Source organism: Notechis scutatus, chromosome 5, assembly GCF_049901735.1.
Source record: "Notechis scutatus isolate UNSWTSFEM ecotype Mainland chromosome 5, rNotScu1.2, whole genome shotgun sequence".
In the NCBI taxonomy this organism is placed as follows: Eukaryota; Metazoa; Chordata; class Lepidosauria; order Squamata; family Elapidae; genus Notechis; species Notechis scutatus.
The window spans coordinates 12,269,964-12,284,092 of record NC_142013.1 but is presented as its reverse complement, the minus strand read 5'-3'; the positions used below and the strand labels follow the sequence as shown (position 1 = coordinate 12,284,092).

General features: G+C 46.2%; 1 protein-coding gene across 1 annotated transcript in view; it reads right to left on the bottom strand.

Moving 5' to 3' along the window:
• The window catches only part of MED17 (mediator complex subunit 17), a 19,292-nt gene extending 5,163 nt beyond the window's left edge, over positions 1-14,129 (bottom strand). Inside the window, exons 1-8 of the mRNA XM_026679908.2 lie at positions 13,863-14,129; positions 12,294-12,460; positions 11,183-11,402; positions 8,932-9,068; positions 8,749-8,833; positions 6,548-6,700; positions 5,390-5,520; positions 2,630-2,814 (exon numbers count right to left, since the gene is read on the bottom strand). Coding sequence (XP_026535693.1) covers positions 2,630-2,814; positions 5,390-5,520; positions 6,548-6,700; positions 8,749-8,833; positions 8,932-9,068; positions 11,183-11,402; positions 12,294-12,460; positions 13,863-14,103 — 1,319 coding nt within the window. The 5' untranslated portion in view covers positions 14,104-14,129. The remainder of the gene's footprint in view (positions 1-2,629; positions 2,815-5,389; positions 5,521-6,547; positions 6,701-8,748; positions 8,834-8,931; positions 9,069-11,182; positions 11,403-12,293; positions 12,461-13,862) is intronic.

Below are 14,129 nucleotides of genomic sequence, written 5' to 3'. Positions count from 1 at the left end.
TAATGGGCGATCATGGCAGAGCTCGGAGAGCTCCCTACTCCTGCCAAGCACCTTTGCGACAGACCCAAGACTTTCAGCGCCCGCCGCTGTTCATTTCCCTTCTGCCCATGCCGCCGCCGCGTTTGGAGCTGCCACTTCCACGTTTGGAGCACCACTGCTGTTTGGAGCACCGCTGCTGTTTGGAGCTGCCACTTCCACGTTTGGAGCACTGCCGCAGTTTGGAGTTGCCATGTCCGCATTTGGAGCTACCGCTGCGTTTGGAGCTGCCGCTTCCGCGTTTGGAGCACTGCCGCTGTTTGGAGCACCACTGCCATTTGGAGCACCGCCGCCACTCCAAACACGGCAGCAGCTCCAAACGCGGAAGTGGCAGCTCCAAACATGACGGCGGTGCTCCAAATGGCAGCGGCACTCCAAACACGGAAGCGGCAGCTCCAAATGTGGCGGCAGTGCTCTAAATGGCGGCGGCACTCCAAATGGCAGCGGCACTTCAAACACGGAAGCGGCAGCTCCAAACGTGGTGGCGGAATGGGCAGAAGGGAAAGCAACAGCGGCGGGTGCCAAAGGTCTTGGGTCTGCAGCAAAGGTGTTTGGTGGGAGTAGGGAGCTCTCTGCGCTTCGCCATGGTCACCCGTTAGGAGCGGCTGGTGGCGAGGCTGGTGGGGCGCTCTAGATGAGGATCCAAGGGGGGGAATTAAATCACCCCCGAAAAGACGGCCTAGCCGTTTTTTCGGGGCTCAAAAAAATATAAGACCCGGCCTTATTTTATGAGAAACACGGTACTAATGCTCTGATGGTCATTTCAAAAAATCCTTTCTTAGTGAGCACCTAGAAGCCAAGAGGAACATACGTGCCAAATTTCAAGTTTGTAAGCTTTATGGTTCTGGAGATTTTGTGATGATGCGTGAGTGGTATTTCTCTTTTATATAAATTTTAAATTATAGATTCTAGAATTTTTAACTGGATATTCACAAAGTATTTTTATTTGTTCTCATCTCTGACTTTTAATAAACTTCATTTGATTGTATTTGCATCCACACCTCTTCAAGTTGCCAAGTTTGAAAAACTCTGGCTCAAAAATATCCTGCAAAGCTACCAAAACCTGCCATTGTTTTATACTAAGTGTATTTGCTTCCTAACGGATATTCCCAAATCAATCACGGTTCCTTTTATTGCTGAATACTTCACGGAATTCCCTAGCTTTGTCATGAATAGGTAGTCCTAGACTTACAACCATTCATTTAGTGACTGTTGGGAGAAAAATTGAAGGCAAACATGGTCCAGGCAGAAAAAACCCCCATCAAGGCTTCAAAATCTAAGAGATTGGACAAAACCCAACAGCACTTTTTCATACGGCTGTTGATAAAAATAGGCTCACCAACATGATCGCCTCCGATGACAGTAATGGCACAAGAAGAAGGGAGGCAGGCTTCCCACGCGACAATTCGAAGTTACAGCATTGAAAAAAAACAAGTGATGGTTCTCACACTTATGGACTGCTGCATCGTCCCCATGATCACATGATCAAAATTGGCAACTGGCATGTATTGATGACAGTTCCACTGTGCTGGGGTCATGGGATCACCGTTTGTAACTTTCTTAGGTGGCTTCCGACAAGCAGGTCAGTGTGGGAAGGGAGCAAGTTTCACTTAACGGCCACATGATTCACTTAACAATTACCGTTTGTAACACCCATTAATGTAGTCCCAACCAACCTGGGTTTGGCCAAGCAATCCGAATGGCTTGCTGTATGCTAGAAGATGAACGGTTGTCTGCGACAACTGGCCACTCCCAAACCCCTATTTCCGTGATGGCGAACCTGTGGCATGCAGAGCCATTTGTGCCAGTACGCGAGCCACAGGCTAACTTACCTCACTGCGCATGCGCACGCCTCACAGCTGATTTTTCGGCTGGTTTGAGGCCTTTTTCGGCCTCCCAGAGGCTTGAAAAAAGCCTCTGCAGGTTTGCAGGACGAATAATAGGCCCGTTTCATCACATCACTTCCTGTAATACTGGAAGTGACGAAAGGGGCCTATTATTCGGCCTCCAAAGCCTCCAGAGGCTTTTTTCAAAGCCTGTGGGAGGCTAAAAGGCCTCAAACCGGCAAAAAATCAGCTGTGAGGCGCAGTGCAGGTAAGGGGGCGGCGGCGGGGGGATTGCGCGTGCATGCATAGGGGTTGTGAGGGGGGCGTGTGCATTGCGTTCTGGGTGCTGGCACACGAACGCGCACATAATTTTTGGCACAGGAGCTTAAAAAGGTTAGCCACCACTGCCCTATTGATTTCCCAGCCAGGGAGGGGCTGGCTAGCACCTGCGTCTGCCTTTCCCTGAGAGCCGGCTTATTGTTTTCCTTTGCTCTCCTCTCCTTTCTTCTATACACATATGCACATGTGGGATGGGCCCCATCTGTTCCTCCCCCTTAATCAGCTCAGGCCCTGAAGACAGCTTCCTCTCCACCTGGGGGAGGACGGAAGGCCACAGGCCTGCCTCTGTCTCCGATGTGGTTTCCTTATCAGAGCTTTCCAAAGGCTCCGAAGCTGTCCCAGTCTCCCCCTCAACCTTCTCCTTGTCTGACTCTGCGGCTAGCTCTGCTGGCAGCCGACGGGCCCCAACAGGCGGGGGGGCTACTTACGTGCGTCTGAGAAAGATGTGCTTCGCCTGCTTTATGATCTTCTCCAGCAGCCCCTCACTGGGTTGCAAGGAGCTGATTTCATTTTTATCAAAAGCCTGAGGCCCTGCCAGCCTCATTCTTTTGTGGCCGAAAGGAGCGCTCGCTGGATGAGGCATCATGTTGCTGCTCAGGGTTTGCTTGTGAAACTGTGGGAGGAAAAAGCAAGGTAATCGTTCATACAACATTAACTGGCTTTTACCATAGACCAACGGTGGCTAACTAGCTTTTTCAGCTCGCGTGCCTAAAATTGCACGCGCACTACATGCGCAAGCTCCTTGTGGGACCTCCCCATGCGACGCATCTCTGCGCATGCACGCGAGAGCCCCCCGTGCACCCGTGAGCCTCTGCACGTGTGTGCACGTCTTCCGCGCATGTACGCCAGGTAGCAATAGCACTTAGACTTATATACCGCTTTATAGTGCTTTACAGCCCCCTCTAAGCAGTTTTACAGAGTCAGCCTATTGCCCCCAACAATCTGGGTCCTCATTTTACCCACCTCGGAAGGATGGAAGGCTGAGTCAACTTTGAGCCTGGTGAGATTTGAACTGCCAAATTGTAGGCAGCTGGCTGCCGAAGTAGCTTGCAGTACTGCGCCACAGAGGCTCACACAGATACCCAAGAATCAGCTGTCGGGCAGGTGTCGCACACACATGCACAGTGGGGCTCTTCCGGGCGACCATCGTATGCCGGCAGAAGTGGCTTTGCATGCCACTTCCAGCACACATGCCATAGGTTCGCCATCACGGCCACAGATGAAGTAGACCAGAATTTCCATCACTAAACAAGGCACTTGTAGTCTGTTTTAACAGAACAGCAAATCCTCCCAAGCCCTGGAAATTCTGATATAGATATACAGGTGGTCCTCGACTTACGATCGCAACTGAGCCCAAAACTTATGTTGCTAAGTGAGAAATTTGCTAAGCAATAGTTTCCCCCCGTTTGAAGACCTTTCTTGCCTCATTGGTTAAGTGAATCACTGCAGTTGTTAAATTAGTGAACGCCGTTGTTGAGTGGGATCTAGCTTCCCCATTGGCTTTGCTTCTCAGTAGGTCGCAAAAGGGGATCAAACGATCCCGGGGACGTTGCAACCGTCATAAATATGAATCAGATGTCAAACCCCAAATGTCAACCACATGATCATGGGGATTCTGCGGGGGGCCCAATTGTGAAAAATGGTAATGAGTCACTTTTTTTGGTGCAGTTGTAACTTCGAACGGTCACTAAAGGAACTGTTGTAAGTCGAGGACTACCTGTATTATACCTACTGGGGAGGGGCATTGCTCAGAGGGAGATCAATGGATTGTCAATGAACTGAAGGTCCAAATCCAAATTGCTAGGAAATTCCTGGAAGATTAGCACTCCCATAACCAGCCATCCATAGACACAGAGGTAAACCACATATACACACCATTCAAAAAGAAATCCTCTTCAGCAGCCAACACTCAGATGAGCAGGTCTTAACAGGATGCAAACAATTGGGCAGAAAACAATGTCCTAATCAAAGAACTACCAAGGAGGAAAGCCAACTCATACCAACTCTGTCAGTTACAACCACAGTTGAGCCCAAAATTTCTGTTGCGAAGCAAGACAGTTGCTAAGTGAGCTTTGCCCCATTTTACGACCTTTGTTGTTTACATCGAAGAATTACAGCAGCCTTTTCTGGATGACCCATAGGGTTTGCTTAACGACTGCCACAATAAATGTCATAAAATTGGGGTTGTGTAAGTCAAGGGGAGTTACTACTGTCATGACTTACGCTGGAAATTCCAGGCTCCATTGTGGTCATAAATCGAGGATAAACCTGTATATGCAAAATGTTCCATGATGTTAATCTCTGGACTTGATCCTTAAAGAGATAAGGATAGTTGGTATTCAGAACCTTTTCTCTGAATGGCAGCGCTCGGTTCTTCTACCCACACAATGGAACATTCTGCATTGCAAGAATCCTGGGCTTCCCACGGGACAAAGCAATTTTGGCTTCTTCTAAATGTTGGTTTTCTGGGTTGCTCCTCAATTGCTCACTGCCCTGGGATCGCTACTGAGGACTTGGCTCATCGCTCAGATATAGCAATAGCACTTATATACCGCTTTTCAGGGCTTTACAGCCCTCTCCAAGCGGTTTACAGAGTCAGCCTATTGCCCCCAACAATCTGGGTCCTCATTTTACCCACCTCGGAAGGATGGAAGGCTGAGTCAACCTTGAGCCTGGTGAGATTCGAACTGCCAAATTGCAGGCAGCCGGCAGGCAGCAGAAGTAACCTGCAATACTACAGTCTAACCACTGTGTGCCACCGTGGCTCATATGTTGATGTTCCTTGCCGCTCCATTCTAAATTCTGCCAATCTACTGCTGAGCCTGTTGTGGGATTTTCCTATGTTTTTTCTTTTTTCTTCCTTTAGATTTACTGATACCATCATGAATTCAGTTGTAGTCAAAGCTCTTTTAAAAGGGACAACTCGTAAATCCTTCAATAATGGGGTCCTTAAGGAGACACAAAGGCATAAGCTGCTGCCACACACTCCTCCTTCTACGTCCAATCTCACAGCTGACATAAAAACAGGTTGCTCCGAGGTCATGCTATGTTCAGCACCTGCAAGATGTTCCGCTTTTAGGAACATGTTGAACATGAAATATGTTTGTACCCCTAAAAGCTTCACAAGACATTCAGTGAAAGAAGGGGAGAATCTGAACTCAAAACTCCGCTGGAGTTAAGTTGCTTACCTCTCGGATTAGTTGGTGCAGATTATGCTCCAGAACATAAAGATGATCCTCTGGGCCTTGTTTCTCAGAGTTAGATTTTTGAGATTTCTTGTCTTCTGAGGAGTGACACAAGGAAATGCAGAGCTGCAATCCTAAAAAAAATGAAAAGCAAAAATGTGTATGCCACTGGGTGTGAACTGCATGTTGTAGTGTTATTGCATTCTGGTTGTCTATACATAGCCATTGATTTCTTAAATATAAAGGTAAATGTAGGTAGGAGGTAGGTGGGAAGGAAGGAAGGGGAGGAGGAAGGGGAGGGAGGGAGGGAGGAAGGGAAGGGAGAGAAGGAAGAAAAGGGAAGGAGGGAGGGGAGGGAGGGAGGGAAGGAAGGAAAGGAAAGGGAGGGGAGGGAAGGAAGGAAAGGGAAGGAGGAGGGAGGAAAGGAAGAAGGGAAGGGAGGGAGGGAAGGAAGGAAGGAAAGGAAAGGGAGGAGAGGAAGGGAGGGAAGGAAGGAAGGGAAGGGAGGAGAGGGAAGGAAGGAAATGGAAGAAGGAGGGGAGGAAAGGAAGAAGGGAAGGGAGGGAAGGAAGGAAAGGAAGGGAGGGGAGGAAGGGAGGGAGGGAAGGAAGGAAGGAAAGGGAGGAGAGGGAAGGGAGGGAAGGAAGGGAAGGGAAGAAGGAGGGAGGAAAGGAAGAAGGGAAGGGAGGGAGGGAAGGAAGGAAAGGAAGGGGAGGAAGGGAAGGAAAGGGAAGGGAAGGAGGGAGTGGGAGGGAGGGAAAAAGGAAAGGAAAGGGAGGAGAGGGAAGGGAGGGAGGGAAGGAAGGAAAGGGAAGAAGGAGGGAGGAAAGGAAGAAGGGAAGGGAGGGAGGAAAGGGAGGGAGGAAGGGAAGGAGGGAAGGAAAGGGAAGGAGGGAGGGAGGAAGGAAGGAAAGGGTAGGAAGGGAGGCAGGGATGGAAGGATGGATGGATGGATCAATAGTTTGATTAAAATCAGTCCATGTCATGTATCTGCGTCATCCGTATCTACATGGACAGAAACAGTAGCACCGAGGAGCCAGAATAATGGAGATATTGAACTAAATAAAATGCTTCAAATGCACTTCAAACGGAATCTTGTCTATCCCTTCAAACAGACACGGGGATCCACTTCACCTTTTCTCATACTATCTTATATCTCACCTGGGAAGGGCTGGGAAATGATTTGGTTCTTCACCACCACGTGAGGAACTTGCGATTTGATTTGCACGGCTTCCCGAGAAAGCTGAGCAAAGATTTCTTTACACAACAGGACGTTCTGGGCGGTCTCCAGCTTGGTTTGCCAATGCAGAGCCCCTGAATAAGAGAATCCTTGTTACATACAAATCGGTAAAAACAGAAAATGAACCTGCCAGCTGGGGGAACTCTGGGAGTGGAAGTCTGCAAGTCTTACAATTGGCAAGGTTGGGGACCCACTCTGTAAAAGCACTGTGGAGAGATATATAAGTCTGTTGCTATAGTTTAAACAGGACATGCTTCCAAAGCAATTCCTGATTTCTAATAGAGAATCTGGTCTTTGCACTTTGACCCCGGGGGATATAAGCATTCATAAGCATTGGCACCTTCAAGGTATTTGCAAAAAAAAATGTCTTAAAAGAGGGAAGAAAGATGACAATATATATATTTTTTCCCCTGTCCACTAAAGCAAAATGTGTTCTTTTTTGCTTGCAATTATAACATTCTTGTTCAAATTAGTGTACAAAACATTTTTCAATATCCCCAAAGCAGTAGAGCAGAGGTCCCCAAACTTGGCAACTTTTAAGACTTGTGGACTTCAACTCCTAGAATTCCCCAGTCAGTCCACAAGTCTTACAGTTGCCAAGTTTGGGGACCCCTGCAGTATAGTCCTCAACTTACAACCATTTTGTTTAGCGAACACTCAAAATCACAACGGACCCTGGCTTATAACTGTTGCATCCATCCCCATAGTCGCACGAATATAATTTGGGTGTTTGGCAACTGGCATGTATTCACCATTGTTGCAGTGTCTCAGGGTTACGAGACCGCCACTTGTGACCCTCGCACCTGACTTCTGACAAGCAACGCCAATAGGGAGAGCTGGATTTGCTCAGTGACCATAAGATTCACTGAACGACTGCAGTGATTTGCTGACAAAAAGGTAATAAAATTGGCTATGTCTATGGAGATTCTCAGTCGCCCAGGTCATGGTTGTCCCAAAGGTGCTTTTTTCAAGAGGCCACTGGACTTTTTCTTTGAAGATGTTTTGCTTCTCACCCAAGAAGCTTCTTCAGCTCTGACTGGATGGTGGGGAATGGAAGGATTTATACTCCTTGCAGACAAAGCTGGTCATTTGCATCCTTTTAGTGAGTCCTTGAGTCCATTTGGAGGTTTATCTGTGTCCTCAGAGTAGTGCATATGGGTGTGGAGCCTTCTTGGAACTGTTGAAAGAACTCTGTTGTAAATTGGAGATAGAGGATGATGTATCCCTCCGCTTCTGTTAAGAAAGGGCTGTTCAAAGGCTACTGGACTTTGGTCCCCCCCCCCTTTATTTTTTCAAAGAATGGATGGCTGAGACTATCCAGACATTTAGCTAGGCACTTTGGGATGAAAACCTTTCGAACGGTGCAGGAGGAATGAACGGATTTCCAGAAACGCATTGCAGACTACAGGAACCATTTGCGCTTCAGTTTGAGATGCCGACAACACAGACTCATCCCCAACAGCCTACGCCTGTACTCAACGGTGAAAGGACACAGGGCAGAAAACATCTTCCCAAAAGCAGAGCTCCACACCATATGCACAGCTTTCAGCAGCTCCAAGAAGGCTCCACACCCATAGGCACTACTTGAGTGATCCTGAATTCACAGATAAACCTCCAGGTGGCCTCAACAACTCTCTAAAAAAGGGTGACCCCCCCCCCCCCCCCCTTCTTTTTTTTCTTTTCACCCAAATAAAACCAAAAAAAAATTAAAATAATAAAAAAAAAAAATTATTTAATTTTATTTAAAAATTAATTTTTTTTTCCTCTAGAAGAATGCAAATGACCAGCTGTCTGCAAGGAGTATAAATCCTTCCATTCCCCACCATCCAGCCAGAGCTGAAGAAGCTTCTTGGATGAGAAGCGAAACGTCTTCAAAGAAAAATGGTGTGTGTGTGTGTGTGTGTGTGTGTGTGTGTGTGTGTGTGAAACACCCCAAAAAGTCCAGTTGCCTCCTGAAAAAGCACTTTTGGACAAAATTGACTATGACTCATTTAACAGCTGACTTGCTTAGTAATGGTAATTCTAATCCCAATTTGTGATTGTAAATTGAGGGCTCCTTGTACGGCATCTTTTTCAAAGTATGCTTCTTTGAAATATAACAATGAACGTTCTGAAACAATACCTGGCTTAGATTTCATGATAGGTTTTTTAAACAGATTGACTATCCCAAGGTCCCCTATATCCGGTGCTTGTTTCTGAATAGATACCTAAACGTTTAAAAACAAAACAAAACAATTTTAGGTTCTGTTTCCTTCTTCTAGGCTTTTTAAGCAAACCAATGCATGAACAGATAACTTTGACAAACCTTAATGTAGGCAGACCCTTCCAAGTCGCTTGGAATCTGAACAGCGAGAGGGCAGTAATCATCGGGAATCTTTTTATCCAGATCAATGTCGGTGTTTTTTATGACCTCAAACGTGCCATGATGAGGAAAGAGAGACCCTTTATAAAGGAGACAAGTTGCATCAGTCATTTAGGTTTTACATCAGGCAGATCTGAAATATGCAGTACGTTTGCACCTGTGTGCATATAATACTGTAGGCATCATTTTTAAAGCATCAAATATGGCTTCAAAGAAATTCGCCTTGGATCAAAGCAACTCCATATAAGCTCAAAAGCAGGGGGTGTCAAACTTGATTTCATTGAGGGCAGCATCAGGGTTGTGTTTGACCCTGGGGGGGGGGGGGTTGGGGTGGGTATGGCCAAGGTGGGCATGGCCACAGCTCAATGTCACTCATGTTGGGGGGCACCTGTGATGGCCTGAGTTGTCTGCCAGCGAAAACGGGCTCCTGAGCTCCATTTTCGGCTGCAACAGCCTCCTGCAACCCTTTGCCAGTGAAAACGGAGCTCAGGAGGGCCATGCATGGCTCCCACAAGCTCCATTTTCACTGGCAGAGGCACTGCAGGTTGGTCCTTCACTGTTTCCAGAGCGGCCCTCATAGGCCAGATCTAAACACCCCTGCAGACCAGATCTGGCCCATGGACCTTGAGTTTGACACCCCTGCTCTAAAGGGACGAGGAAATATTAATCGAGCAACACTCCAATCAGAGCAAAACATATTGGTTTCTACTTTCTTCATCATTTATATTAAACGATAAAGCTGAATTTAAAGCTAATTTTTTTGCATGCATGTACCCACATTATCTCCATCAACAGTTAGAGTATCTTTGATATGTACAGGCAGCCCCTGACTTAAAAACAGTTCATTTAGTGATCGTTTGAAGTTAGAGTTAGAGGCACTGAAAAACGGGACTCATGACTGTTTTTCACACTTACGACCACTGCAGCATCCTCGTGATCATGTGACCACAATCCAGGCGCTTGGCAATGGCTCATATTTATGACAGTTTCCCCAGGTCATGTGATCACTTTTTGTGACCTTGCGACAAAGTCAGTACAAAATCAGTAAGATACTACACAGGCATCACATCAAGACTGCCTTCAAAACAGACAGAAAAATAGCAGCCATCCTCAGAAACTCTGGAAAACCAAGGCATATATGAAGTCCCCTGCGCATCATGCCCGGCCACATACATTGGACAGACCAATAGAAGAATAAGTACCCGCCTGGATGAACACAAAAATGCAGTAAAAAAGCTGGAACGCACTTCCTCACTAGTCCAACACATGAAAGCCACAGGTCATAGCATCAACTTCAATTTCACCAAAACCCTAGCCACTATAGAAAACCCCAGCCACAGAATTATCAGAGAAGCCATAGAGATTGAAAAAAGACCTGAAAGCATGAATAGAAGAGATGATTCCACCAAACTGTCAATCATTTAGAAGCCTGCACTCACACACACAAAAAAATCTCCACACCACTAGCCAGGCAAACACCTGGGCACAAACAGATCCCCCGATACCTCCAGCTCAAACACACCCAGATGAAACCTAGCTTCCTAATAAATGATAGCCGTCCATTTAGTCGGAGCCAAGCTGCACTAAAAGCCTCCAATACAGGAACACAATGTTGCCAGCCAATCAAGACACAAAAAAAGCCACAAAACAGACAGAAGATATTAGAAGCACCAATCAAGCAGAACACAGCAAACTCCAAGACCAATAAACACAGACCAAGACTCCCAATCAATCAGGATGAAGAAAAAACCATTCTGGCACAGCAATAGGCTAGCCCCAAATTTAAAACTGAAACCACTGTAAAAGTCTGGCTTACAGATGAACACTATACAGAAGCCTGATGATGGCAGATGAGATTCTGCCGAAACGTTGCTACAACTTTAAAAGCACAACTATAATGAAGTGGGAAAATACCCGAAAGCTGAATACCATACATACATACATACATACATACATACATACATAATTCACTACCTGTATTATATATATATAAAACACAGAATAATAATACAGAATAACAGAATAACAGAATTGGAAGGGACTTGGAGGTCTTCTAGTCTAATCTCCTGCTCAGGCAGGAAACCCTACATACCATTTCAAAGAAATGGTTGTCTAATAATGACCAATTGGTTACCCAAATGATTGTTCAGCACCGTAAACAATGCCACACAAATTATGCCCTGCTGGGGTTCACCTGCACTCTTGTAGCTCAAATCTCCAAGGATTTTATCTCCCACTTTCCTCAGCTTCCAGTGCTGCCTCAGCCTGAGCAGTTCTGAGTTGAAATCTCTTTGCCGCTTATTTTCTTGGTTTTCCGCAACTGATTTAGACAACCTTTCTGCTCCTTTCAGAAGAATCTGGGCTGCTCCAGCTAAGGACTTTTTCTTGGACATCAGCTGCAAAACTTGAGGGTTCTAGAAACGAAGAAAGAACTCAAATCAATTTAAAATGCAATCTTCCCCGTTGGATAACAGACTGAAAGGATATTTCTGCATGAATGCAAATGGCTGAAGTAATCTGACGTAATTTATTTAATACAGCAATATGAAACCAGATGCCTCCAGGTGTTTTTGACCATCAAAGGCAACTACCATGGCTAATGGCTGTGGCATTTGTTGCCCCCAAACAGAAAATCACAAAATCATCCAGCCTCGATTTAGCATATATAATACTACTTTATTGTCATTGTACATATATACACAGTTATACCCATACAACGAAATTCACATGACACCCAGAGACCAGGCCCAACACGCACACATACGACAATCCCCAAACACACACCCCACCCGCCAAAATTCCCAGCCCCCTAAAAACAAACAAGTATCCAACAACAGACCAAGTAATACTATTCAACAGCTCACTGATGGTGGTCCTTAACTTCATTGTTAAGTGTAATTACAGGTCTGGGATAAAAACTGCTCAGAAAACGTGCGGTCCGAGTTTTAATTGTTCTGTATCTTCCGCCAGATCTGTATCTGGAGTGAGGATCCTTGTTTACTGGTATCATAATAATTATAGTACAGTAGTACTGTTTAAATTTATATGCTGCCTGAGTCCCGATGACTCTGGGTGATTACAAATAAAAAGTGTTTAAAACCAGGACTCACCCCTTCAAAAACAATAGAGACAATGCATGAATATGGGAAGTGGGGGGAAAATGGACAGAAACCAACCCAATAAATCCATACAGCCCAAAGAGGGGATTTCACCCATACTTTGGAAAGTGTAACTCTCTTTACAAGCCAAGATGAAAAACTTGGAACAAATATTTGAACAGAAGAAAGAGAAATTATGCCTCGTACCTGCTTTTGAGTAAATGGTTCTTGTACAACTGGGTCCAGAGTCATAAACTTTTTATCTCTGACTATGCTGAGGACATCATAAAGCACACACATCTCCGTCAAAGCACTCCTTATGTTATTCCTCACTGAATCCCAAGGCCAGAGAGAAGGCTGGAATTTTATCAGGCCTGAAAAACAAGAATAGAAGAACAAAGTTATGGAGAGGATTTTCCCCCCAACTTCCGAGCGTTGAGATCTCCTCGTGGTCTCCCATCCACATGCACAAACTCAGGTTCAGCTGCTACCAATCCTTGCAGAATCCCAGTTCCTCCAAAAAAGACTCCCTTGGGGTAGCTCTGAAAGGCAACATACGCTGTCCATCCTCAAGTCAGAATTCAAGCAAATGGCTAAAAAAATAATAATCCTATAATTAATTGAAATTAGGGAGGCTACTCCTAAACAAGATCATGGAACATCTGGTTTCAACCTGAGATGGCCTTGTTAAGTGCCTTCATGCAATGTTTTTGTGGAGTTATGGAAGTTCTCTCCCCCGACTTCCGAGCACAAATTCGGGTCCAACTTCTACCCACCCTGGCAGAATCTCAGTTCCTCCAAAAAAGGAACTCTGAAAGGCAACATACACTGTCCATCCTCAGGTCAGGATTAAAGCCACAGTGGCGCAGTGGTTAGAGTGTTATACTGCAGGCTACTTCTGTTGACTGACCGCTGACTGCAATTTGGCAGTTCGAATCCCACCATGCTCAAGGAAGGTTGACTCAGCCGTCCATCCTTCTGAGGTGGGTAAAATGAGGACCCAGATTGTTGGAAGCAATATATGCTGACTTTGTAAACTGCTTAGAGAGGGCTGTGAAGTTCTGTAAAGCGGTATATAAGTCTTAAGTGCTATTGCTCAGGCAGGAAGTCAGTTTGCATTATTCCCTTCTCCCCCACGGAAAGTCCTTCTGATTCAAAGTGGAGGCTAATGGGCACCTTTAGAACATCCAGCAGGAAAACAGAGTTTTGATTTTTCTGCTACTGTTTGGTTAAGATATAGGCCCAAAGTGTAAGCAACTCTGGCCCCTTTACAACCAGAATTGAGGGGTTGACTCAGCCTTCCAAGGTCAGTAAAATGAGGACCCAAAATTGATGGGGGGCAATAAGCTGACTCTGTAAACTGCTTAAGAGAGGGCTGTAAAGCGGTATGTAAGTCTAAGTGCCATTGCTATTTAAACCTACCCCCAGTCGTTTCCTTTATAAAACCCACCCAGGGTCATCTGGGAGGTGGGTGGCTAAAAAAATAATCCTATAATTAATTGAAATTAGGGAGGCTATTCCTAAACAAGCTCAGGGAAATACGCTTTTAAGCCCGAGATAGCCTTACTGAACACCTCCATGCGTTATTTTTGAAGAGTTATGGAAGTTTCTTTAAAAACAAAAACAAAAAAAAAACTTCCCAGCGCTGAGATCTCCTGGTGGTCTCCCATCCAAGTATCGACCAGACCCAATCCCGCTTAGCTTCCTTTGCCAAGGGACGTCCTCCCATTCCCCAACCCTCCTCCCTTCGAGGAAGCTTCTCCTGCTTCTCCCCACCTTCCTCCTCCTCTTCCTCGTCCCCGCCGGGCCATTCACGACTCTCGCCGGCCGGGACGGGCTCGTCCTCTTCGGAACCGGAGCTGCCTTGGCTGAAATCGATACGCTGCGCCAGGCGGGCCAGGTTCTGCGACATGGACAGCGGCTGCAGGTACGTCTCGCTCCCGTCGAGGCCGACCTCCTGCACATGTTTCTCGCAGGCCGACTCGATGCTGATCCGCACCGCCTGGAGACCCGACATCTTCCTCCCTCGGCGGCTCGGCAGCC